Source organism: Pelodiscus sinensis, chromosome 19 (assembly GCF_049634645.1).
Source record: "Pelodiscus sinensis isolate JC-2024 chromosome 19, ASM4963464v1, whole genome shotgun sequence".
In the NCBI taxonomy this organism is placed as follows: Eukaryota; Metazoa; Chordata; order Testudines; family Trionychidae; genus Pelodiscus; species Pelodiscus sinensis.
In genome coordinates this window covers 29762011-29788259 of record NC_134729.1, presented here as the reverse complement: position 1 = coordinate 29788259, position 26249 = coordinate 29762011, and the positions used below count along the sequence as shown (strand labels likewise).

General features: G+C 52.3%; 1 protein-coding gene across 12 annotated transcripts in view; it reads left to right on the top strand.

Moving 5' to 3' along the window:
• PIP5K1C (phosphatidylinositol-4-phosphate 5-kinase type 1 gamma) overlaps positions 1–20864 on the top strand; it is a 77057-nt gene extending 56193 nt beyond the window's left edge. For 2 of the 12 annotated variants that reach the window (XM_075903295.1, XM_075903298.1), the window contains exons 11-17: positions 421–505; positions 1231–1392; positions 2380–2521; positions 3438–3470; positions 6725–6829; positions 11556–11762; positions 16512–20864. In XM_075903295.1, the coding sequence (XP_075759410.1) occupies positions 421–505; positions 1231–1392; positions 2380–2521; positions 3438–3470; positions 6725–6829; positions 11556–11762; positions 16512–16689 (912 nt within the window). In that variant the 3' untranslated portion in view covers positions 16690–20864. Of the gene's footprint in view, positions 1–420; positions 506–1230; positions 1393–2379; positions 2522–3437; positions 3471–5685; positions 6701–6724; positions 6830–11555; positions 15330–16071; positions 16156–16511 lie in introns of those variants that run through there. The other 10 variants (XM_075903306.1, XM_075903300.1, XM_075903303.1 and 7 more) reach the window with 10 other exon arrangements.
• The last annotated feature ends 5385 nt before the right edge of the window (positions 20865–26249 follow it).

Here is a 26249-nt window from a genome sequence, read left to right as displayed (position 1 = left end):
TTGTAGAGGCCAATGATTATGGAAGCAGGATGTAGACCATCAAAGCTGCCCAAGGCCGTTTCAGCTTTAGTACATGAGATGAAATCACTAAAATGCATCGATGCTGTGTTGGTGAATTTTGGTGACTGTCCAATACATCTGTATCCAAGTGCACTTTGAACTTCAGTAAACAAAACCAGGGGACTCTCTTGTATGAAATCAAGCTGTTTGCTTCCTCCCAAAAAACCTAGGTACCCTTTAAGCAGCAGAATCACTAGCCTAGCATAAACGACCGAGAACTGCATCGAAATCCAATCAAAGGTTTTATAGTGTTAAAATGGAAGGACATACCTGAAATGATCTGCTTAAGGTGCTGTTGCCATTAAATGTTGGAATAAAGAAGACTCACTGGGCACTGCTGACCGCCTCTCTTGTTTCCAGGACACGGTGTCAGTGCACAGACCCAGCTTTTACGCAGAGAGATTCTTCAAATTCATGACCAACACAGTGTTCCGAAAGAATTCCTGTAAGTGCATGCAGACTTGCTGTCTGGGGCACCCCTTTGGGGCCCTCCCCTTTTTGAGATGGGCAGGAAGTCCCCTCTGCCCCCCTTGTTTCCCCCACCCTGCTAGTAGGGAAAATCTTAACCACACAGCCTGCTGCTCCCCACACGGCCACGGAAATGCCTGCCCCGGGTGGTCTCCCTGCTTCTTCTCCTTTGTATTTGTAAGGTGTCTTAAAACGTACCGGGCTATGCTCCAGGGGCAGCATGAGTGTGTGGAGTTTTCCCCACACCTGTATTTATAACCACATTGCAGTTTTCTTGTGGGCTTTGTGTCCGTCTGTACAGTTTGTAAAGCAGGTGTGTAGGAACTGGAGAGTACCATGCCCCAAGAATCAGAGGGGGCATGCCTGGCAAGTGCTTGTTTCTCCTGTCATCCTTCCTTATGTGAGCCAGCTGTGTAGCAAAACAGGACTTCCCCCTGCAGGCCAGGCCTAAGCTAGGAAACTGCAATGGCCAGAAAGCTGGAACTGATTGCAGCTTGGAGCTGGCCAAATTTCCTATAAAAGGCCCGATTCAGAGCTGGAAGCACTTTAGGCAAACCGTCTCAGCAGCCCACAGCCAGGCCTTCCTGGAGACAGTCGCTCTTTTGCTGTGTTGTGGGGTTGTTGAGCCCAGGGGCAAGAGGGTTTCTCTGATGTCTGTCAGCACAGCTCATGGTCTCACCTCCTTAACTCTTCTGACTGCAGCTCTCAAATCGTCTCCATCTAAGAAAGGACGTGGAGTCTTGTTAGCTGTCAAGATGCCTGGTCCAACAGCTGCATTTTCAGCTAGCCAGATCCCCTCGGAAAGGGATGAGGCCCAGTATGATCTCCGTGCTGCCAGGAGCTACCCCACGTTGGATGATGAAGGTAGTGGTTGTGATGATTTTAGCTCTCCAGTGCCTATTCTGTTGCCCCGGGTGTGTAGCTGCTCCTTTGCATCCTCCCCATACTCGTTCAGTTTCCCCAGTGTGCCCCAGAGACAAGTTTCACTTGATCAGCAGCTCTTCATTCCATTTCTTGCTGTGATCTGCAGGTGCTAACCCTGCCCGGGACGGGGGGGAAGATAAGAGACTATTGCTTTGACATGGCAATAGGAACTAATATATTGGCTAAGCAAGGGCGGAGTTCCTTTCCTGCACTTCTGGAGAGAGCCAGCACAGGAAGGGTGCCATGTAAAAATGGTCATTCACGTCACTGCTGCAAGGTGTGCTGCCAGGTGGCAGGAGCAGTGATGACGGGGACAGTCCAGATGCCATGGAAATGCTGTTGGCTTGTGGAGCATCTTGCTGTTCAGTGGGGATGTGAAAGCCAATTCCTTTGGTGCTTTGGTACCACGGTCCAGTGCAAGCCATGGCCTTTGCCAGGAGGAAGCTGGGTCTGATTCTCCACAACCACTTATGTCTGTGCAGCCTTTCCCAGTTCTGAAGAATGGGAAAAGGTAGCGGGCAGTTGGGCCTATGAAGTTTACTCTTAAGGATTCGTGCATCATCTGAGCACATGTGGCTATTGTTCGGACAGTCTGAGCCCAAAGTAGGGTCTGAGCAAGGCCTTAAATCCCCCTGGCAGCATTGCAAGGACACTGGTGGAGCTGGGAGTAAAGTTCCTTGGTAGGACTGTGCTGACTGTGCACAGCCCCCACCTCGCTCAAGTCAGCGCTGTTGGTCACTGCATGCCTGCCCCCACACACCTTCAGCTGCACAGCACGGAAGATCTGCCCATTCCTTAGGCGGCTGTGGAGCCCAGTGGTGGTGCAGCAGACTGACATGACTTCAGCAGCTGGCCAGACAGAGTTGCCTGCATTTAACTCATTCAGCCTGTTTTTTCCTGTCTTCCTGCCCTTGGCCTCGTGCATAGCAGGAAGGCCAGACCTACTACCCTGCACTCCCCCTTCCTTCGAAGAAGCAACCACAGCCTCCATAGCAACGACGCTCTCGTCGACGTCGCTCTCTGTTCCTGAGCGGTCTCCCTCAGAGACTTCTGAGCAGCCTAGGTACAGGTAAGCATGGAGTTGTCATCTGGGTGTCTGGCCCGGCTCTGGCCTGAGTCTCTGCCCTGGCTGATTTTCATTAAACTGCTCCTAGGAGCGAGGACTGTGGCTTGGGATTAATTATTGCTGTCAAGTAGAATAGTGCCCCCTAGCCCCCAAAGACTTTTTTAAAAGCCCAGTCAGGTAAATGTAGTGATAGAAATGTAGCCGTGTTAGTCTGGGGTAGTTGAAGCAAAATGCAGGACAATGTAGCACTTTAAAGACTAACAAGACGGTTTATTAGATGATGAGCTTTCGTGGGCCAGACCCACTTCCTCAGATCAAATAGTGGAAGAAAGTAGTCACAACCATATATACCAAAGGATACAGTTAAAAAAATGAACAAATATGAAAAGGACAAATCACATTGCAGAACAGGAGGGGGATGCGGGGGGGGGGGGGGGAGGAAGGAAGGTAAGTGTCTGTGAATTGATGATATTAGAGGTAGGGAGAGTGGGATGTTTGTGAGTTAATGGTATTACAGGTGATAATTGGGGAAACTGTCTTGGTAATGGATGAGAGAGTTCAAATGTTTAAGTCCTTGTTGGCAAGTGTCAAATTTTAACATGAATGACAGTTCAGAGGATTCCCTTTCAAGTGCAGATGTAAAAGGTCTTTGTAGCAGAATGCAGGTGGTCAAGTCATTGAGAGAGTGTCCTTTCTGGTTAAAATGGCAAGAAACTGTTTTCTCTTTGTGATCTTGTCTGATATCTGTTTTGTGGGCATTAATCCTTTGGCGAAGTGTCTGAGATGTTTGTCCAATGTACATAGCAGACGGACACTTTCGGCACATGATAGCATAGATTATATTTCTGGATGCGCAGAAATATGTGTTCTTGATCTTGATCTTAGTCAGGTAAATGTGGGTTTTGGTTTGTCTCCACAGGAGGCGCACACACTCCTCAGGGCAGGATGGCAGGTAAGATGTCCTTTTGTGCTCTAGTGACTGGTGGAATTTCAGTAGCACGTAGACTTTGTCTTGGGCCCCGTCTGCAGAGGCGAGTGACTTTCTCCCTCTGATCTTCGTGATAATAGACCCCAGCTCTTATCTAGCAATTCTTGTCAGTAGATCTCAAAGCACTTTACAATGGAGGTCAGTATCGTTACCCCTGTATTACAGATGGGGAAACTGAGGCACAGGGTGATGAAGGAACTTGCCCAAAGTCACTGGATATGGAAAGGCAGGCATATCCTTGCATGAAATCTTCTGCCTGCATTCATTGGTGCTAGATGCTGTCAGAGCTGTCTTCAGTGAGTCTGATTTGTTTAACACCCCCCCCCCCCCCCCCCAAAAAAAAGGTGTTGAGTAATCCCAGCTCTGGCTGTTGTCATGCTGTGAGTCGTGCTCGCTCTCAGCATTTCTGGGAGTTCAGCCCTCTGCTCTCCAGTGGTGTGTGGCAGGGAGCTGCTGCACAGTGGGGAGAATCCCCTTGCTCCTTAGAGGATACCTTTACTCCAAGATCTTTCTTTGACAGTAGACGTCCGACAAACATATCGTTAACACTGGCGGCAGCGTGTGCCTGCTGGAGCAGAGGAGTCTGAGTCAGGACTCCTGATGTTCTGTTGCTAGCTGTGCCCCAAACTTGCTGTGATCCCTTGTAAGTTAAAGGCCAATGTTTCCAAATACGGCTTCTGATCCTGGGTCCTTCAGGTTCTGGCATCATAGGAAGTGCCTGCCTGGGTCAGACCCAAGATCCAGCTGGCCCAGAGTTCTTTCACTGACCAATGACAGCAGCCTTTGCTGAGCACATCAGAAGAAGGGTTAAGAACTCCCCCTATGGGTCTATCCTAGTCTCCAGTGACAAGATTGTGCTCTGCACCAAGCCAGGTTTATCCAACCAGCCCCAAAGTTGTGATCATTCATTTGAACAATTCTGGATATTTTTGTCATCTACATAAATGTCCAGTCCCACTTGCAGTTTTGTCTTGGTCTCACTAGTGACCCAGGGCCTGCTTTTCCCCGGTGCTGTAAGAGCCACACCCACAACTGAAGGAAAGGGGCGCTGTCAGGTACTCAGCCCTGATGAGAATCGTATTCGATGTGTAATGGCCTCACATCTCGAAACTGGCAGCCCACTGGGAATCTCTGAAGCTGTTGGCCAGGCCTGTCGGTTTCCACATCTTTGGGGCTGCTGCTGATCCTGCATTATTCACAAAGGAGCTGAGGTTCAGCGATTGCTGGAGAGCAAGCCCTTTGAAAGCCTCTGAAAAGGGCTGCACGTACAAATGTATTAATACATGAATCAAAGTGAATTTATATCCTCGCTCAGAAAACCTGAGGGGCTGTACCCAGCTTGCTGAGGCTCTCAGTGTGGCTGTCCTGGAGAATTCTCCTGGGAGTTTTTTAGAACCTGTGCTACAAGAAACAGCAAAGCCCGTAGCTCCCAAGCGGAGCCTCATAAAGCACTGCAAGCGCTCTCCTGCTGGCGATGCGGTATCCAGTCCCTGACTAGCGCTGCATCCTCATCCACTTTTGCACAGACACGGTCAAGGGAGCAAGCTGAGGGGGTTCTTGGTATTCCCATGTGGGTATTCTTGTTTCTTCCTATTACATCTTCTCTTCAGGTATATCTGTAAATAACTCTTCCCCTGCTGCTAGTCCTCTGGGGTATGTCTACACTACCCCGCTAGTACCCCGTGGAACGAGGTGTACCGGTAGTTCGGAATAGGAAGCCTAGTCCGAACTACCTAGTTCATGCCCCGTGTAGCCGCGCTGCACGGGGTTCAAACCAGCGGGGTTTTAAAAATGGCGGCTCCCCGCTTATGCAAATGAAGCCCGGGAAATTCAAATCAAGGGCTTCATTTGCAAGTTCGGTATGCCTACATTACCCTCCTAGTTCGAACTAGGAGGGTAGTGTAGACATACCCCTGCTTAGCAGTTGGACCCTCCCCCGAGGACCACCGAACAAGTCACTTACTCCAAGGCTCTGTCTGCGCTTCAGGGCCCAGAGCAGCATACCCATGCTGCCACAGATCCAGAGTGTAGATGCAGCCTACGTAACAAGGGGCTTTTCTGTCGCATTGAAATTGATAGCTGTGAACGCACCCTTCAGTTAACGTACCTGTAAGGATACGGCTCCACCTAGGACAGAAAAGAATGTGAATCCCCAGGAGGTTTTGCTGATATTTTGCAGGGTAGCGGTAAGCAGAACACTGGGGACCAGAGAGACAGACAGCGGGGAAGGAGCGGATAACAGCTCCATGTCTGAGACTGGGAGAAACTTGGGGCAAGGAGTTTGGTCCAGGTGTGCTGGCTGAAAAGAGTGTTCTTCGTGATCTGCGCAAATACGCTGTTCCTAGTATTTGATTCCTTCTCTATTCAAAGATACAGAACTTGGTATATTGTCTGTAAAGAAACAAAACTGCAGCAAAGAATCACAGACTGCTACTCCCTACTGGAGCATCCACAGTGCCCAGACTCTTGACTAGCCGCTTGGGTTGAAAACAGGCAGGCGGTCCCTAGACACATGGCTCTCCCTAAGGTTATGGTATATAATCTAGTCTGTACTGTGTTGTTCACCTTTGGTACTTGTGCACATCCTAGGCATGGCGGGAAATGCATAGGAACGTAAGGACGGCCAGGCTGGGTCAGATCAAAGGTCCATCTTAGCCTAGTGTCCTGTCTGCCAACAGTGGCCAATGCTTGGTGCCCCAGAGAAAATAAATGGAACAGGCAAGCATCAAGGGATTTCCTGCCCCGGCAAATGGCGGCTAGGGCCACTAGCCTGGCTAGTAGCTGTCGAGGGACTTCTCCTCCAGGAATTCCCTCGTGCTTTTTTGAACTCTGTTATAGTCTTCAAGTGTGTCCTCTGGCACAGCTGGAATGTCACCAATGCAGCTCCTCCTTTCACCCCCGCTTTCCTCCTCTCCAGCAGGCAGCTTCAGGCTGCCAGCCATCCTGGGGTAAAGCAGGGTCTCTGCTCCAGCTAATCCCACTGCCCAGTTCTCGCCTCCCAACCAGGAGGGGTTCGACCCTCTGGGCTGGGCAGTGGGGCTGCAAGAGTCCGGGAGAGCCTGACTGCAGGAGCTAAGAGAGCTGGTACATGTGTGTGGCGCAGCTGCCCATGGGTACCAGGAGCTGTGTTTGTGGCAGTGCTGGGCTGGGAGGCTGATGGACGTGGGGGAGATGGTGTGGACCGGAGTAGACAGGCCTGTGTCCCTTGGGCTCTGCAGGTCACACGAGGAGGCGCGGGTGGAAGAGGAGCTGCAGCAGATAACCGTAGAGCTGGCGAGCAAGTGTGACGTTGAGATCGTTGTGCCTGAGGACGGCGACAATGGGCAAGTGTCTGTCTGTGACAAGGCAGGAGCTGCTGTTGGTACCAGCCATGTGGCAGGAGTTAGCATTGCCTGTGCAGCTGCTGCTGCAGTGTGGCTCCTCCAGCTGCTGGCCAGCCTGACTCATAGACTTTAAGGTCAGAAGGGACCATTATGATCATCTAGTCCGACCCCCTGCACAGTGCAGGCCACAGAATCTCACCCACCCCTCCCAGAATAATCCTCTCACCTATATCTCAGATATTGAAGCCTTCAAATACTTTGAAGACCCCAAGATGCAGAGAATCCTCTAGCTGTGATCTGTACCCCATGCTACAGAGGAAGGCGAAAAACCTCCAGGGCCTCTGCCAATCTACCCTGGGGGAAAATTCCTTCCCGACCCCAAATATGGCGATCAGCTAAACCCTGAGCATGTGGGCAAGACTCACCAGCCAGACACCCAGAAAGTTCTCTATAGTAACTCCTATCATCCCTCCATTGATCTATTTCCCACTGATAATGAATGGTCAGTTAGTTACCAAGATCCTGTTATCTCATCAAACCATCCCCTTCATAAACCCATCTAGTTTAATCTTGAAACCAGATAGATCTTTTGCCCCCACTACTTCCTTTGGAAGGCCGTTCCAGAACTTCACTCCTCTAATGGTTAGAAACCTTCGTCTAATCTCAAGTCTAAACTTCCTACTAGCCAGCTTATATCCATTTGTTCTTGTGTCCACATTGGTATTAAACTTAAATAATTCCTCTCCCTCCCTGGTATTTATCCCTCTAATATATTTAAAAAGTGCAATCATGTCCCCCCTCAGCCTTCTTTTGGTTAAAGTAAACAAGCCAAGCTCCTTGAGTCTCCTTTCATAAGACAGGTTTTCCATTCCTCGGATCATCCTAGTGGCCCTTCTTTGTACCTGTTCCAGTTTGAATTCATCCTTCTTAAACATGGGAGACCAGAACTGCACACAGTATTCCAAATGGGGTCTCACCAATGCCTTGTATAATGGCACTAACACAGGAGTGTCCAAACTTTTTTCAAAGAGGGCCAGATTTGATGAAGTGAACATGCGTGAGGGCCGACCATTTTGCCTGACATTCTTTGAACCATTAAAATTAAATGCAAATTAACAATTTTATGCAAAGTTTATTGCAAACGGCATACTTTTCATTTCGTCACATGGATGACAAATCTTAAACAGGTGTTAAATCACTCTGCCTTTCATATCTGAAGGCCAGATGAAAAAAAAATCCAGGAAGCTGAAATATATGTCAGGAATATTGTAAAGTACATTACATATTATTGGTAATAAAGGTTGTCTGTCAACTTCTAAGTTCAAAAAATATGAACAGGAACATAACACCAAGTATACATGTTGTGTCCAAATATATTTATAACTGATTTAGACCAACTGACATTAACTGAGATTTTACAATGTATTCATCTCAATACATATGGATTCGTTGGGGGGCCATAAAAGATAGATATTGCCAAATTACCTGGGGGGCCGTATTAAACCGGAACACGGGCCGCAATTGGCCCGCGGGCCGGACTTTGGACATGCCTGCACTAACACCTCCTTATCCCTACTGGAAATACCTCGCCTAATGCATCCCAAGATCGTATTAGCCTTTTTCACGGCCATGTCACAATGGCGGCTCATAGTCAATCTATAATCAACCAGGACTCCGAGGTCCTTCTCCTCCTCCGTTGCTTCCAACTGATGTGTCCCCAGCTTATAACTAAAATTCTTGTTATTAATCCCTAAATGCATAACCTTACACTTCTCACTATTAAATTTCATCCTATTGCTATCACTCCAATTTACAAGATCATCCAGATCTTCCTGTATGATATCCCGATCCTTTTCTGAATTGGCAATAGCTCTCAACTTTGTGTCATCTGCAAATTTTATTAGGACACTTCCACTTTTGGTGCCAAGATCAGCAATAAAAAATTAAATAAAATTGGCCCCAAAACTGATCCCTGAGGAACTCTGCTAGTAACCTTCCTCCAACCTGACAGTTCACCTTTCAGTATGACCCGCTGTAGTCTCCCCTTTAATCAGTTGCTTATCCACCTCTCAACTTTCATATTAATCCCTATCTTTTCCAATTTAACCAATAATTCCCCATGTGGTACTGTATCAAATGCCTTACTAAAGTCGAGGTAGATTAGATCCACTGCATTTCCTTTATCTAAAAAATCTGTTACTTTCTCAAAAAAGGAGATCAGGTTGGTTTGGCACGATCTACCTTTTGTAAAACCATGTTGTAATTTGTCCCAATTGCCATTAGCCTCAATGTCTCGAACTACTTTCTCCTTCAAAATTTTTTCCAGGATCTTACATACTACAGATGTCAAACTAACAGGCCTATAGTTACCCGGGTCGCTTTTTTTCCCTTTCTTAAAAATCGGAACTATATTAGCAATTCTCCAGTCAAATGGTACAACCCCTGAGTTTAGAGATTTATTAAAAATGTTTGCTAATGGACTTGCAAGTTCATGTGCCAGTTCCTTTAATATTCTTGGATGAAGACCATCTGGGCCCCCCGATTTACTCCCATTAAGCTGTTCAAGTTTGGCTTTCACCTCGGATATGGTAATATCTACCTCCTTATCCTCAGTCCCATTTGTTAACTTACCATTATCCCTAAGCTCTTCATTAGCCTCATTAAAGACTGAAGCAAAGTATTTGTTCAAATATTGGGCCATTCCTAGATTATCCTTAACCTCCACTCCATCCTTAGTAATTAGTGGTCCTACTTCTTTTTTTTTTTGTTTTTTTCCTATTTATATGGCTATAAAACCTTTTACTATTGGTTTTAATTCCCTTTGCAAGGTCCAACTCTACCTGACTTTTAGCCTTTCTCACTTTATCCCTACATGCTCTAACCTCAATAAGGTAGCTTTCTTTACTGATCCCTCCCATTTTCCACTCCTTATATGTTTTCTGCTTTTTTTTAATCACCTCTCTAAGATGCTTGCTCATCCAGCTTGGTCTAACACACCTGCCTATACATTTTTTCCCTTTTCTAGGGATACAGGTTTCTGACAGCTTCTGCAACTTTAACTTAAAATAATTCCAGGCCTCCTCCACTTTAAGATCCATAATTTCTTTAGTCCAATCAACTTCCCTAACGAATTTCCTTAATTTACTAAAGTTAGCCCTTTTGAAATCAAAAACCCTAGTCTCAGATTTATTTTTGTTTATCCTTCCATTTAATTTAAACTGAATTAGCTCATGATCACTCGAGCCAAGGTTGTCTCCTACAACCATTTCATCTATGAGGTCCTCGCTACTCACCAAAACCAAATCTAAAATAGCATCCCCCCTTGTTGGTTCAGCAACTACTTGATGAAGGAATTCATCAGCTATCACATCTAGGAAAATCTGAGCCCTTTTACTATTACTAGCACTTGTTCTCCAGTCTATATCTGGAAAGTTGAAATCTCCCATGATTACACAGTTTCCATGAGTATTTACTTCATTAAAAACATTAAAGAGGTCTCTATCCATATCCAGATTGGATCCTGGTGGTCTATAACACACCCCAAGCACTATCCCAGGGGAGGATCTGATAGTTTTCTTCCCCAATGTGATTTTTGCCCAAACGGACTCTGTCTTCTCCATTCCATCACTTTTTATTTCTTTACAATCTACCTCCTCTTTGATATACAATGCGACTCCACCACCTTTACCCTTATTTCTGTCTTTCCTAAACAGCACATCCCCTTCAATACCTGTACTCCAGTCATGCCTAGTATTCCACCATGTTTCTGTTATTCCTATAATATCTGGTTTCACTTCCTGTACCAATAGCTCTAGTTCCTCCTTTTTGTTACCTAGGCTCCTCACATTGGTGTACAAACATCTTAATTTTTGCTGTTTGGCCTCATTCACATTTTTTACCCAATTTGGCACAGACGTTATACCTCCAATATGACCTATTAGACTAGTATCCACCCCACCCTTCCTCATGTTCATTCTCCTACTCCCAGCTATATCCTTTCTTACTTCATTTTCCTCCCTCTGTGTTAAAATCTGGCGTAGAGATTACCTGGGCATCTCCCAACCATCTCCCCCAAATTCCTAGTTTAAAGCTCTCTTAATAAGTTGAGCCAGCCTCCGTCCTAGAAGTCTACTTCCCTCCCTACTTAGGTGAAGTCCATCTCTAGAGAACAGTCCTCTGTCCAGAAATGCCTCCCAGTGGCCATACATCCCAAAGCCCTCCTTATAGCACCACTGCCTAAGCCATCTATTGATCATCATAATCCTGTCACATCTTTGTTGCCCTTCTCTAGGAACAGGCAGAATTCCACTAAAGATCACCTGAGCATCAATTTCCTTGAGCATCCTCCCCAGCCCAGCATAGTCTCCCTTAATTCGTTGCAGCGAGAATCTAGCCGTATCATTTGTTCCTACATGAAGGATGATCAATGAATTCCTTCCTGCTCCCTTAATACTGTGGTACTGCTGGGCCTGGAAGGGGCTCCCTCCTCTTTGAGATGCATGAGCACTGATCTGCTCTGGGTACCAGACACCTGAGAGCTTAGATTCCTCCCCCAGGGAGCTGAGTGATGCTCTGACCCCAAACCGCTCTGAGCCATAGCGCTGTGGAGCCCGGCTGGTGTCCAGACTGGCAGTCCCCTGAGCCCTTCAGCCCCCCTCAAGTCGATCCGATCAGTTCCTCCTTCTGCTGAAGGAAGCTGCTCTCATGTTCTCTGTTTCTTCCTCAGAGAGGCAGCCTCTTCAGCTTGTGCCATTGCAATAGCCCCAGCTGCGATCGAGGTGGAGACAGCCAGCCAGGCCTCGGAGCCAGCCAGCCAGGCCTCGGATGAAGATGATGTGCCAGTCACAGACATATACTTTGTAAGCTACTCTCTCCGCCCAGGCCTTCGTATGCCCAGACAGCGTGTCCAAGCAGCACTCGAGCTAGAGCTGAGGTACAAGGCAGCACGATGAGGGAAAACTGCCCGGCCTGGCTCTTCCAGGCGCTGTGGATCTGATCCATGGCCATCAGTCACCCAAGCCCTCAGGGTTAGAGAGGAAGGTGCCAGCCCAAAGGCAGCACGTGCAGGCCCAGGAGCTGCTAGGCATTGCTGTTTTACCGGGGCTTGGCTGCCTACATGGACTGGCTTAAACAGGCCAGCTGTCCGTATCTGGGAATGTTCGTTGTTTCTCCCCCGAAAAGAGGAGGCTTTAGATCCTACTCTGTCCTCGGCGCCTCCTGGAGGCCAGGCAGAATGTTGCTGTGCTGGCTGACCGCCGAGGTCCGTGGTGAACTGATTTGTTTCCTTTTCTGCAGGCAGATGCATTAGATGGCGCAGTGGAAATCTAGTACTGAGGCAGGGAGTAAGTGAGGTGGCAGCAGTGTGCTGAGTCGCTCTGGGCTGTATCCCTCCACCAGCTCTCGCAATGTCTGAGCACCTGCTGGAGCCGAGAGAGGAGACTTCTAGCAGCATGTTCCTCCTCTCTGAGCTACCAAGGCCAACAAGGAAAAGTTGAGGCAGACTGCCGGCTGACCCCTCTGTTTAGGCACCTGCATCCTGGCCTTGCTGCTAATGTGGCTGCAGTGAAGTTACAGCAGGGAAGAGCTGTGCCCCCCAATTTGACACTTGCGTAGAAACCAAGATCACCCTAAAGTGGGTACCTCAGACCCAGCGAACATTTGGGCATCACATGGTGGCTTTCCTTGTGCTCGTGTGACTCCACTGCAGAATTGCTCATTCATTGCCGAGTAATTGGGACAGCTCCAGGGAGCTGCAGGAGGAATTGGCTCAGGTTTCAAAGCTTCTCTGGTTTGGTTTTTTTGCATGCGATTCAGAATGCAAACAGCTTCCCCTCACGTTTGCTGCTCTTTCTTTGCCTGTGGATGGCAGCTGAGTGTGAGCTGCTTCCTGGTATCTGCCTTCCCATTGGGAAGTACCTTCTAGCAAGGCTCCACCCCCACCTGGCCATAGACTGTCCACCTGCTTTTCAGGGGGCGGCCTGTCGGGATGGATCCGCCAGTGTGCTGTGCCAGGCAGTGTGCACGAGTCATGGAACCCATCGATGCCTCCAAGCTCCTGCGAGCCCTCTGGCTCTGCGGTACCAGTGCAGGGCGCTGGGCCTGCCTCCCCAGCCTCCGACTTGTGGTCCCCACTGACTCACCCAGGGAACCTGCTTCCCTGGCAACTCAGGCCAGTGCTGAGCATGCCAGTCCAGACGGGTGGCTCTCCAGTAGCTAGCTGCATTCAGAAGCAGCCTTCGGCCACAGGAGAGGTCGCTGAGTTGCACGGGAGCATATACTCGCCTTCGGGGGACCTGCTTTCTGATGCTTAAGACAGTAACTGCGGGGGGTGAGGCTGCATCGGATCCCCCACTTGGGGTAGAGGCACAGAGCAGTGTAGCTGGGCATGGGGCTCACCTGCTCCCCCGCATGGCTCCCCAGCCAGCTGATCCTGTCAGGCCTGGAGGGCCCAGCCCCTTGGTTGCTTTCTCTTACATCCTTTCTTTCATTTCATCCTTTCTCCTCTGTTTCCTTTCTCACCTCACTTGCCCTGGTGCCATCCAGTTCACAGATGGGAGGTACTGGATTTACTCTCCCCACCAGCGCAGACTCCGAGCCGCCTCGTTTTCCTCTGGGACTGTAAGTGAACACGCTAGCACGCAAGGGAGCCAGGCTGCAGCTCTGAAACACTGGGGTCAAGCAAAGGCCGAATGGTCCCCCCTCTCCTGGATGCTCCAGGGACTAGCTCTGGTTTGTGGGGTGTCTGTGCGACAGTTCAGGCCGCTCGCTACAGCCTGGGGAGTTACCTGCTAGGCCTTATCAGCATGGGTGCCTCAGTATCTTTGGAAATGAGTCGAGTGCGAGGTAGTCGCCCTCCTTCCTGCCCCCTTTTTCCCTAGGCCAGTGAACTTAGCCAATTGCTTTTATTAACCCGTTGTGCCAGCGTCTTTGGAGACGTCTGCCGTTAACTTACACGTGGCCCTGCTGGAACACACAGGCTGGATTCCCAGGAGACACCAGTTGGCCAGTAGGAAGCTGATGATAAAAATCTACCTACAAACACGGATCGTGGCCCTTAGGATTTGGGCTGATTTCTGGATGTTTAATGCACTGACCAGTTTCTGCAGCTTCGTACCTGTCAGAGGAAAATCTCTGGGGGCTCCAGTCGGGTTTAGTGCCTTCCCTGCCCCCGGCGGGCTGGCTCGCGGGGGGAGTTGCGTCTCCTTTCTCCTTGTTTGCCCCAAGTTTACAGAGGAGGAAGCTATGTTCCCTTCCCTGGGTCCAAGGGGTTAGCTTAAGGGGGGGGATATCTTCCCAGCCCCTCCTTTGCCAAGTGGAGAGGCTGGGGCATCAAGTAGGCAGGCCATAGGTAGTAACAGCCTGGTTCAGCAAGGTGCAGATGGGGCCGGTGAGATGGTGCATGGCAGGAGCCACAGGAAATAAAATGGTGCAAAACAGAGAGCAGCTTTAAATCTGGTCTCCCCCACCCCCGGGAGCTTGTGATCCCATTTTGCCCCCGTTTACTGTTTCAGGGCGCCCCAGCACTGAAGGGGTTAACTGGAGCCCACGCTCGGAACGCTTCTGTCACCAGGAGGCACAGACCCTTCTCCAACACCCGCCTCCAGTGCTCATGAAAGGCTGGGGAGGTGGGGGCTGGAGAGCAGGGCTCAGCCAGAGCGGTAATTACCAGCCACGGGGAATAAAGGATCTGAGCAGGGCGGGCTCTGCACAGTGGGGGTGGAGGGAGGGCTCCAGAGGTCCTAGCACAGTACTTAAGGCTTCAGCTCTGGAGTCTGGGGCCCCCTCGCAGGGCTCCTTACTGGCACAACCTGCAATTAGCCATGGGCTTCGTAGCGCACCCCTCCCCCGGGCAGACTCCGTTCCAGCCCTGCTTCGCCCAAGTGCCTGGGCCTTAGCCCAGCTGGGCATTCAAAGGGAAATGGGCGAGAACCTCTCGCCCCAACCCCACTGCAGAAACCAAAGCGGTTCGTGATAGAAGTGGCTCTGTCCCGTGTGCCCTGCCTTGCGTTCGATGGCGAGCCGCTCCCTGTTCATCCCGAGGCGGCGTCTGTTGCATCGACGCGGGTCTGGGGTAGCTCAGTCTCTGGATCCTTCCCCAAACATTCCAGTTCTGTCGCCTCCTTTGTCATCCCCCATCCCTGGTCTCCATTTCGCCTGCTCTCCAACCGGTGACTAACCAGCTCCTCTTCATGGTCCAACATGCTCTAACCCTGCGCTCCCGCTGCCTGCTGGGCACATCCGCACGAGGGGGACCCAATACTGCTGGGTTTGCCACTAAAGCTTCCTTAACTTTGCAGTGGCAGGAAAGTCTGACATGGGCAGATGCAGCTTCAGATGAAGGTGTGGGGAAAGGGATGGGCTGGTGCGTAAAATGCAGCACTGCAAGTCCAGAGATCTGGGGTCTAATTCTTGCTCTGCCACTAACCTGCTGTGGGACTTAGGCAAGTCACTTAGGGTGTGTCTAGACTACATGCCTCCTTCGACGGAGGCATGTAGATTAGCCAGATCGGAAGAGGGAAATGAAGCCGCGATTAAAATAATCGCGGCTTCATTTAAATTTAAATGGCTGCCCCGATCTGCCGATCAGCTGTTTGTCGGCAGATCGGGGGAGTCTGGACGCGATGCCCCGACAAAGAAGCCTTTCTTCATCGACACAGGTAAGCCTGGTTTCACGAGGCTTACCTGTGTCGATGAAGAAAGGCTTCTTTGTCGGGGCATCGCGTCCAGACTCCCCCGATCTGCCGACAAACAGCTGATCGGCAGATCGGGGCAGCCATTTAAATTTAAATGAAGCCGCGATTATTTTAATCGCGGCTTCATTTCCCTCTTCCGATCTGGCTAATCTACATGCCTCCGTCGAAGGAGGCATGTAGTCTAGACACACCCATAGTGTTTTGTGCCTCTGTTTCCCCATCTGTCACCTGAGGCTGGCTGGGGCTTTGAGAAGTTCTCTCGGAAGGTGGAAGTGGAAAGTGTTGCCACCTGCCCCATAGCAGAACAGAGGTTTCCATTTTAGCAGCACTGCTAGTAGCTGCCCCAGATGCTGTTGGGGGTCAGGTATGTATTGAGGATGGGGAAGGCTCCTTCTCCGGAGTCGCATTGTAAGATCAGTTCTCTTCCTCCAGGTGTGCAGCTGTTGTTACTGTATGTTTCTACTCTTATTTTCTCCTCTTCTCTCCCTCGCACCTGCTCTGCCGCTGCTCTTCTTGCACTATCCCTGCTGCCGCTGGCCTCTCTGGCAGCCCACAGACGAGAGGAGTTGGGTTTACTCCCCTCTCCACTATAGCACTCAAGTCCACTCTGTCTCCGATGAGGAGAGCGATACAGTAAGTGTTGGAGAAAGCTTTGATGGGTGCCCAGAGGGGCAAGCTCTGACCTCGGGCTGCAGCGCCAGCATGAGGTTTGGCCTGGGCTCGCATGGCTGGGGTAGTCCTGCTGCATCTTAGATTGGCTCTTCGGCAGCAGGCAAGAGCTGCTGTGCGGTGAGAAACCAGGTTCAGCTCTGGCTCTGCTGATCGTTCCTAGTACTGTCAAGCCTCACTGATCCAGAGCCTCTGGATCTGCCCTCTTACCTGAGGGTCCCAAGTGCGCATGCTTCTCTCTTTCGGGGCCTTGACTGTGTGAGGCTCACTGAACCCAGCAGCCCTCCTGGCACGCTAACCCCTCTCCTTGCCTCTTTCAGTAATCTCTATGCAGAGCCTGAAGTCCCAGAGAGCAGCGTTTCCCTCTGCAAGCTGATGTCCCTTTCGCTGAGGCGGCTGTTCCGATGGGATGGGGAAGAGCTTGCTGCACTGCCGGCTCCTGGGCGCTGCGTTCGGGCTGGAGCGGAGTGCGCGCACCGTGTATTTATACTTACCTGAGCCAAGGACAGCAAAGAGCCCTCCCTCCAGAGCTCCTGTGTAAAGAGTCCTGGGGCTGTGTCCAGAGAGGCGCTCCTGCAGCTCCCGATCCGTGTGTGATACTGTGAACCTTTCTACGGTTTTAATCATGTATTTATTTCCTTTATCTTTGCACAGACACAGCACAAATGTGCTTTTTTAATGTTTAGTTTACTGCACTTTTTGGGTTGTCTTATTTCTAGTGACCTGTTTCATCAAGAGTATGAAACCTCCCAGGGGAGAGCGTGGGCTTGGCTTGGCTTGGCGGGGGCAGGGAGAAGGGCAGGTCCAGGTCCAGTTCCAGCTTCCCTGAGGAGGGTGCAGGATGGTCTACCCCCAGGCAGCAGGATGGAGAGTCAGGAGTCTGACTCGGTGACCTTGGGCAAGTCACATAGCCACTCTGTGCCTCCGTTCCCACACGTGAATGCGGGTAATGCCCATCTTGGTGGAAGCACTTGGCCCCTCAGCTGAAAGGTGCTATGTAAGTGCAGTGTATTAAAGGCCATTGACTAGACCTGCTCCCATGCTGAAGCAATCCAGGCTAGACATGCCACTGGATCTGAATTGAGGAATAGCTAGTGACCTCTACAATTAACTTGTGAATCTGTATGGGGGAAGCAAAGAGCCGCTGGCTGTAATGACCTGGCTTCTTGGCTTGCCCAGCTTCTGGCCCGAGGAGGTGGGTGTGCTCTGCCTTCCCCATGAATGGGCTGCTCCAAGGTGGGCTGGGTGTCCGCCTTGGCATGCTGGCAGACGATACTCACAGACTGCTGCCTTCCTCCCTGCATGGAGGGAGGAGAACTCTAGATCTGGGGGGATGTTCCAATGGCCTCTCCCTCCCCAGCAGTGACCTGCCGCTGGGAGTTGCAGGCCATTGAGGTGCTTAAAGCCAGGAACATGCTGCTGCTGCTGCTCTCTGATCCAAGTGAGGGAGGGAGTCGCAGGGGCCAAGGGTCACACGTTTCTCTGTAGCCGAACCTGACAGGCCCCCTGCCCCCATACCGAAGGCCATGAGAGAAGCCTGGCTCCTGGAAGTGTCTGCATTGGGCATGTGACATGCACGGGCTGTGTGCCGTGGCACCTGAGCCTCGGAGGCGGACAGGACAATCCAGGCTCAAGCTTTTTGCAGGCTGCAGCCTTTAGCTCAGGCCAGATTGGGCTTCGCTTAGCCATGAGATGGCACACAGCAGCCAGGCGGTGCTGACTTGCAGCTCCTCCTTGTGGTGGCGGGGTACTGCTGCTGTAAGTCCTCCCTGCTCCCGCACAGGCGAGAGGCCTGGGCCTTGTCTTGTCTGTTACAAGTTGCCCGTACGGGAGGCTTAAGTGCATGGGAGAGGCATGGTAGGGGCTGCCTCCTGCAGCCAGACCCTGTGCCAGCTGGCTCAGGCTTGCGCTGGGGATTTTTTCATTGCAATCTAGAGGTTCTGGCTTGGGCTGCAGCCCGATCTCTGGGACTCTCCCACTTGGCGGGGCTGTAGGCCCGGCCTTCGCTGCAGCCTGACACCTATGTTGCAGGTAGCCCCACAAGCCTGAGTCTGCTGGCACAGGCCAGCTGGGGGAGTCCAGTTGCAGTGAAGACCAGACCCTTGAGCTCAGCAGAAACTCTTCTTCCATCAGTGGGACTCCTATTTCCTGCCTCCTGGATGTCAGTGGCTTCTTATGCCACCTGCTCATATGATTAGGCCTTGAGAGAGCCTCCGTTTCCAGAACTGGACTGGAGATCGTGGTCAGTTCCTGTAGAGACGACACAGCCACTTCCTTTAGGGTCGGGGGGGGGGGGGGCGCTACCTCCCTAGAAGGTTCCGCTGCATTGGCCCTGGATCTACAGTGAGCGACAGGGGACAAGGGTTTGTAGAATTCCTTAGGGGTCTCTTGGAAATTGATGGTGTCTGTTTCAACAGCAGTCTGCCTGCAGTTGTCGTCCTTGCGTTCATTGGGGCAGTACGAAAGCTGCACTGTTACATTGACTGTATCTACCTAGATTTTCATTGTTCGCTTCCCTGTAGCTGACAGGTTTGCTTATAAGCTGTGGCCTGTTTAAAGCTGCCCATTCAGATCTTATTCCTGCCATGTTGTGCGCTCAGTCACTGAAAACAAACAAGCGGAACAACCCAGTGAGAACCCAGGCTTCCAAGTCATGTCATGTCCCACCGCCTCCCTGTATCCTCTCTCTCCCCTCTTCGGCGGGCCTGGTGCGTGCTCGTGGCTTCTGCTAAGGGTGTCTCTGAGCGCTGGTGTAGAGGGTTGCTGGTGTAGAGGCATGTCGCGCACCAGGTCATGGTGCAGAGTGCAGATGGAGGTATAATTAAGATCCCACTTTTAGCAAAATGCAGTGTTGATTGCCAGGTGCATGGCCTTGGCCTCTGGGCTGTTACTCGCTGGGGTGGACACCTCATGCTTGGTGTTCAGCACAAGTCAGAGCCTTTCTCGAGCAGATCCCAGGCGGGAGAAACCTCAGTTTCAGTGTCCAGCGACACACCAGCAAACCCTCCTCTGCTCACCTCCAGCGTGTTTGGGCTGGGAGTTGTTTGTTCTGGAATTCTCCAGAGAACTGTAGCAGCTTCTCCAAAGAAGACTCCAAATGTGCACTCAGTCGCTGACCACGAACAAGCTGCGGAGACTGCTGCTCCCAGAGACTCCTCCAACTCTCAGGAGTGGACCCCCCAAAGCCCTGGGCTCTGCTAGGAACTGCCCAAAGCTGTATCCTTCACTGCCACCAGCAGTTAGTTGCTGCAGGTATCCTGCTGTCATGTCCCCACCAGGACCATCTGGGGTCAAAAACCACCCTTTGTGAAGCCGCTGCCACCCGGAGGCTGGCGTGACTGATCCTTGGCAGCAGCACAGGTGACGAGCCCCATGCTTGTCCTTGGCAGCAGCCCATTGTCTCTTGAAACACATTCCAGCCTTTCCTTCTAGTAACGAGCCTTCCCTGGGCATCTCTTCACCCTCCCACCCAGCATCATTGCCTGTATTTTTAAGTGCAGAGGCCGACGAGAGCGGCTCAGACTCACTGGGTCATGGCTGATTCGTTTGAAGTCTACATTAGACCAAGTATAATAGAGCTGCTGTTTCTATTGGGTCCCTTTGTATGTATGCGCCATGTACAGAATGTAAGGGGGAGGGAATGTGGGAAGAGGGGTGCATCTCTCAAAACAAGAGAATCCATGGATACTGTCACCCCTCTTTGTTTCTGTTGACAGTCCTGAATGCTTTTGGGAAGCCTCCGAGAAATGTAAATGGATGCTAATTGTTCTTAGGGTGTGTGATGAAGCATAATGTCGTCTTTGATGTAAACACAGAACCAAGCAACTGTTGATAATGTCTAGTGAATGAAATGCCTTTCCCAAACCCCATGGGAATGGTTCCTAAAAGTATTTTTTCCTTTAGTGTAAAGAATTTTGTAAATACTTAAGCGTGAGATTGGACCCTTGCTTTGTCTTGTCTCTGGCTGCTATTGTTCCAAGTGGACACTGTTGGAACTATTGCACTGTATTAAAACGAAGGCATTTTGTGAGAAGTCAGATGCAGTGTTCTTTTGGAATCATGAACTTGGCTCAAAAGGCAATACCCTTGTTAACAGCAGAGTCCTCTCTCACCCCTCGGAGAGGTTTCCTACAGTCACAATCTGCTCCCGCCTGACTTGGAGAGAGACTGCTGGCTTCATTGAGACTCGGGTTTGTAGCCCTGAGTTGGTTGACCGGCTGTTAAGTTGGCAAATATCGTTGTAAATATCTGGACAATCCATGTTTGTGTCCTTACACACCTGTGACAACCACACCTGCCTTCACAGACATGCCAGCGAACTCACCTTTGCAGTGAGTGAGTTCGCATTAAACTCTGATCTAGGCAAAAACCTGCGTGTGTTGCTCAGTGGCATTGAGGTCAGTCTTTTCTCATGTTTCATTTGGTAACTTATGACCATTGTGTCCTTGGCTATTTAAGAGGATTCTACTAAACTTTTTGCTTTGACAATACTTGGCCAAGCTCAAAGCTTTTTCTGTAGAGGGGGAGCTGTACCATGGACTCTAGAGCTGTATGAGATGTACAACCTCTGCTGACACAAACTAACACTTGTGTGCAACAGCCTCATCCTTCTGCTTCTCCTCCCCGCTTCCTTTAATTTGGAAAGGATCTCTTTAATAAATAGGGTAACCATGTCATTGCCTCACTCTCGTCTTTGCTAATTGGTAGCAGAGGTTCTCCACCTTCCTGGGCTGGGGACTGACTTGTGTATGTTGGTCTGTCACAAGCCTGTAAATAGGTCAGAAGAAGGGGGATTGGGTCCTGCCCCTGGCAGGGGGTGGCCTGTTGCAACCCAGTGAACAGGCCCTGGGGGGGGGGGGGGGTGTCTGGCACTCAGGGCCATGCAATGCTTGGGGAGGTTTGCAGATCCTGCCTTGAACTCTCCCTGTCCTGTGAGCCAGGCTGGACTCAGCTCCCTGCTTTATGGGCTGCATCCTCTGGATGCAGCATCACTCAGGTGACTGCAATGCCACTTGCAATTTGGGCCAGGAGCGTGTGCCCCTGTCAAGATGGAGAGGGGGGTGGGCTAAACCTACGTGGCCCTGTGATGCTGAAGGGGGTGTGCTTGGCATGGGGAAGCAAACCTACCCAGGCCCATAGGACCAGAGCCACTGTGCAATCCTCTGAAGCTCTTTGGGGACCCAATTTAGGGTCATTACCCGTAGATTGGAAAATCCTGACCTGTAGGACGTCTTGCACTGCATGCTGGGTAACCATTCTAATTGGCCGCGTACAAACTAGCTCTGGTTGTATTTGATCAGAGTTTGTTCACAAGAGGGTTTGGCACCAAAATCATAGTGAGGCTTTTCCACTTAACGGGCCTGCCGGCTGAGCATGTATTGTTTTGTGCTACGGAGACTGAATCTAGCCTAGGTTTGGGATGGGAGACCTCCAAGGAGCAATTCAGCCGGTTAATCTGTTTGTGGTACACGTGGGGGAAGAGGGAGAAGTAATTCCCCCAGAGAGGTGGAATGGTACAGCTGGGTCTCGTTTTTCAGATGAAATATATATCCCATCCCAATCCCCTGTACATCTGAAAGGTCCCTTAACACTTGTTTCCTAACAAAGCAGTGTTCACCTTGGCCAACTAAGAACTAGATGGTGCATTAGGGCTTGTTTAGCGTGTCCAAGAAATCGAATGAATGCCTGGGCGCTATGGTGAAAAGCCACTTCCCTTTTGTTTGAATAAACCTCTCACGCGATATATAGAAAGTTCTTCCTGTGGGCTGACAGTGACATCACATCACTCTGTGCCCACCGGCTATGGCCTCCCTGCCCCAGACACTGCTCAGGGACCGGCAAAGCCACCTGGCAGCCTGGCCTGGGCAGATTCTGCCTCCCAAAAGGCCACAGCCAGAGCTGAGCAGGAAGGACCCTTGGGAGGAGGAATCTGCCCCAGGCCAGGCTGCCAGGTGGCTTTGCCCATCCCCGAACAGTGGGGCAGGGAGCGATTCCAGCCAGGGCCTGGGTGCTTCCCAGGGAATCCAATCAGCCTCCTGCAGGGAGTGAGGCTGTGCCCGCGTCGCCGCCATTGCTTGCAGGGGACACCCTGTGTAGAGGCTCCGGGGTGATGACTTGAGGATGTTGGGGGCCTGGCTGGGGCCCTGAAGCATCGTGCAGGAGCAAGCCCACGGGAAGTGGTGTGGGGCCTGCTGGCCGCTGGGAGGCGCTGGCTGCAGGCTGGGCTGGCTCCGGCAGCCCCCTGCTCGGGAAGCAACCACTGCACCATGTCCCCTTCTGGCAGCTGCATGCGGGGGGTGGGCTGAGCTTTGGCTCGCCCGGGGACGGGCTGCAAGGCCGGGCTCCTCCCATGCCCATGCAGGGTTCTCAGCCCTGCAACCTCAAAGGCTGCTTCAGCTGGTGTGAGGCCCGGAGTGCGGTCCGCTCGCACCGGGAATGGAGGCAGGCTCCACGTCCCTGGCTCCCAGCCGCCACTCCCTCCTCCACCGCACCGCGAGTGGTGCGCCACCGCCAGGCTGCCCCGGTGGATCCTGCCGCCGTCCGGCAACTGGAGGCATCAGCGAGGGGAGGCCCAGCAGCGTTCAGAGTGGCTGCCAACACGGCGGGGGGAGGGCGCCTGCCCCTGCATGGTGATGCCTGGAGCCCCCCTCACTGCCTGGCTCCCTGGCCCTCTTCCTTCCTCCATTTGTGTCCTCAGCCTCTCTCCCCCCCCCCAGACTCCCACCTGACATCCCAAAGACACCCCCGTTCCCTGCCCCTCCCTCCAGCCTCTTCCTCTGCCTCCTTTCCATTTCCTCTGCCCACCGCCATCCCCCTTCACTGCACCCCAGCAACGCCGCCTTTGCTGCCCCTTCTCTCTGGGCACTGCCCAGATCCTGCTGTCACGGCACCCAGGGCAGCCCCCCCACAGCAACTCCTGCATATGGGCCTGGTGCTGTTGCTTTGCTGGTTAGGCTGCCTGGTTGTGGGAGGGAGCAGGGTGTACGAAGGAGGGCGGAAAGGGGATACGGGTGTATGTGGGGATGGGCAGTGAGGGGGTAGGGTTAAGGAGGATGGATGGGGGTAGGGATGGAAGGAGGGGGATGGGCTGTGGCCCATGGACTATTGGCGGGTGGGGCAGGAGGAAGGGTGCAGATGGGGGGGGCTGGCTGGGGATCAAAGGGCAGGAGCAGGCGGGATAGGCTGAGCATTGGGAGAGAGGGGCGGTGCAGTGGGTGGGAGTGGAGAAGGGTGCGAGTGACCTGGGGCCATGGAGAGCGGAGCTGGGCTCAGTGCAAGATTAACTGGCTCTCCGGTGGCAAGAGCGACCAGCGAGGGGGGCGTGGTGAGCAGGGGGGCGCAGCCTTCTCGTGTCTTTTAAAGAGTGGAAAGTTAATTTAGGCAACAGCTGGGATACGGGGAGTGGGCCGCGCAGCCATGCCAGGAGCTCCGGGTTCTGCTCCCGGCTCCGGAGATGGGCAAGCGAGCGCCTTGCGGTGTTCGCCGTCTCACACGGCAACACCCGAAAGCCACAAGCCGGGGCGCTAGGTGCTGTATAAACAAATGACCATTCCGGCCCCGGAGAGCTCATCTGCTCAAGGACAAGTAGACCTGGGTGGGACGGGGCGAAAGCGGCCGTGCGCGATTCTTCCCTGGGCCGCAGCGGTGGGCACTCCCCGGAGCAGCCATTCTTATTCCCAAAGGAAGAGGGACTTGAAGGACAAGCTGGGGGAGGGGCGGGCACTTTCTGCAGGCTCACCGGGAGCCTTTCTCGCTTGGGCAGCATGGAGGAGCTGGTGGAGACGAGGGCAGCACCACTGGAGACGCAGGTGTCGATCTTACGCCAAGATGACAGGCTGGAGGGCTTCGGAGGGGGAGCTGAGTTAGTTTGGAGCAGGAAAAACTTGAAATACAACAAATAGTCTCGCAGCACCTAGTCTAGCACCGTGGTCACCAACCGGTCGATCGCGAGGCCTCAACCAGTCGATCGCGAGGCGTTCGGGCCCCCCCATCCCCCATTTTCTCCCCGCCCCCGAGAAGCCCCACTACCTATCTCCAGCGGAGTGCCGGCTTCCCGGGGGGTGGACGAAAGTCCTGCCTGCAGCTTCGCGCCACTTCCGGGGGTTCCAGAAGTGCCCTGGCTGCTCCGCTCCCGCTGCTCTGTGGTGTGCCGGGCGCGCTGCGGGAGGGGGCGTCGGCCCCGCAGGAGGAGTGTGGCGGCTTCCCTGCGCCGCAGGAGGGGTGAGTCGAGCGCAGGGGTTCCCCTGTGCCGTGGGAGTGGGAGTCAGACCCGGGGCCGGTGTGCGCGGGGGGTTGGCCGCGCTGCGGGGGGGGGGGAGGAGTTGGCCCCGGGGTAGGTGCACGCAGGGGTTTGGCTGCACCATGGGAGGGGAGGCTTGGTCCTGGGGTCAATGCCCGCGGGGGGGGGTTGGCCCCCGGGCTGGCATGCACGGGGGTTTGGCTGCGCTGCGGGAGGCACACGCTGGCTTCCCTTGGGGGGGTGGGGAATCCTGGGAGGAGGCAGGTGCAGGGGACTCTCTGCCCCCACTGCCCCCCCTCCCCTGTTTCCTCTCCCCACTCTCCAGCTTCAGAAACTTATCCCCCCTGCCCTCCTGTCCCCTCTTCCATCCCCAGCCACAGAACTCTGTCCCCACTGGCACCCTGCCCCCTGCCGAAGCACCCACTAGCACCCTTCCCCAGTACCATGTCCCCTGCTCCCACCAACACAGTTGGGGCCGCATTAGTGAAGCTGGGGGAGGGGAGGGGAGGGGAGGGGAGGTTGGAGGAGGGTTTTTTGCATCTCACTTGTGTGGCCCCAACTGACTTTTCTGTGGGTCAGTGACTCAAAACAGGTTCCCTGCCCCTCTCAGAAGTAAAGACAAAGCAGAAACTTTTTGTGTTTGACATAGAATTTTATTTGAAAATGAAGCCTGGCCAACAAACCCCCATTGGGGCCAACCCCCATCTGGCCACAGCATCATAACACTCCTGCGCTCTCCTTTCCCCCAGACCCTACATCTGAGCCTATCAAACTCCTTTCCCCCTGCCCTGAGCCCCTCACATACCCCAACCCAAATTCCTGAACCCTCACATCCAGAAGTCTGTGGCTTGCTTAGTACCCCAACCCTCCATCTGACCCCAACACTGCCTGGCCTGGAGACCCCTCCCCGAGCCAGCGTCCCCTTCTCCACCTCCTCCTGCGTCCAGATTTCCTCCCAGACCTTGCACCTCTCACCCCTTCCCACACCCAAATCCCTCACTCCCATCCCGGAGCCTACACATCCTGTCTCAACCCAGCGAGGGTACAGCTAGACTGCAGGAGTTTTTCAGGATTCCGGAGATATCCCAAAACACTCTTCTGCATCCAGGGATGCGTTTGTTCTTCCACTTGTGGAAAAGCAAACATGATCTTTCAGTCACCCCTATAGTCCTCTTTCCACAAGGAATAAGGGGGCTTCCGAAAGAAGGGGTTTTCTGACATTTGGTCCAGTCTAGACAGGCCAAAAGTTGGAAAAACTTCTTCCTACAGAAGAATTGGGGAAAAAAGCAACAGTATAAGGGTTGGGAATAGCAAGTGATGAAGAGGAGGAAAATAGAGAGGGCGGGGCTTCAAGGAAGGGGCGGGGCGGTAGATCTTGGCTTGTTCTGTCATTTAAAAAGTGATCTTGGGTGTAAAAAGGTTGGAGACCACTGGTCTAGCAGCACTTTAAAGACGAACAAAACATGTAGATGGTGCCATGAGCTTTTGTGGGCACAGCCCACTTCTTCAGATGACAGGAGCATTAAAGAGTAAGGGATGGGGGGAGGGGGGGAGATAAGGAAGGGAAAAGGGGAAAAAGTCAATGAGAGTGGAGTGTTCCTGTTACAAGAAGCTGATAGAGAAGGTGCAAATTGTTCTTAAGGACCCATTGTTCATGCATCTAAGGATGCTGAGGGAGTTGGCTGATGTGATTGCAGAGCCATTGGCCATTATCTTTGAAAACTCATTGTGGGAGGTCCCAGATAATTGAAAAAAGGCAGATTTGGTGCCTGCCTTTAAAAAAGGGAAAAAGGAGAATCCAGAGAACTACAGACCTGTC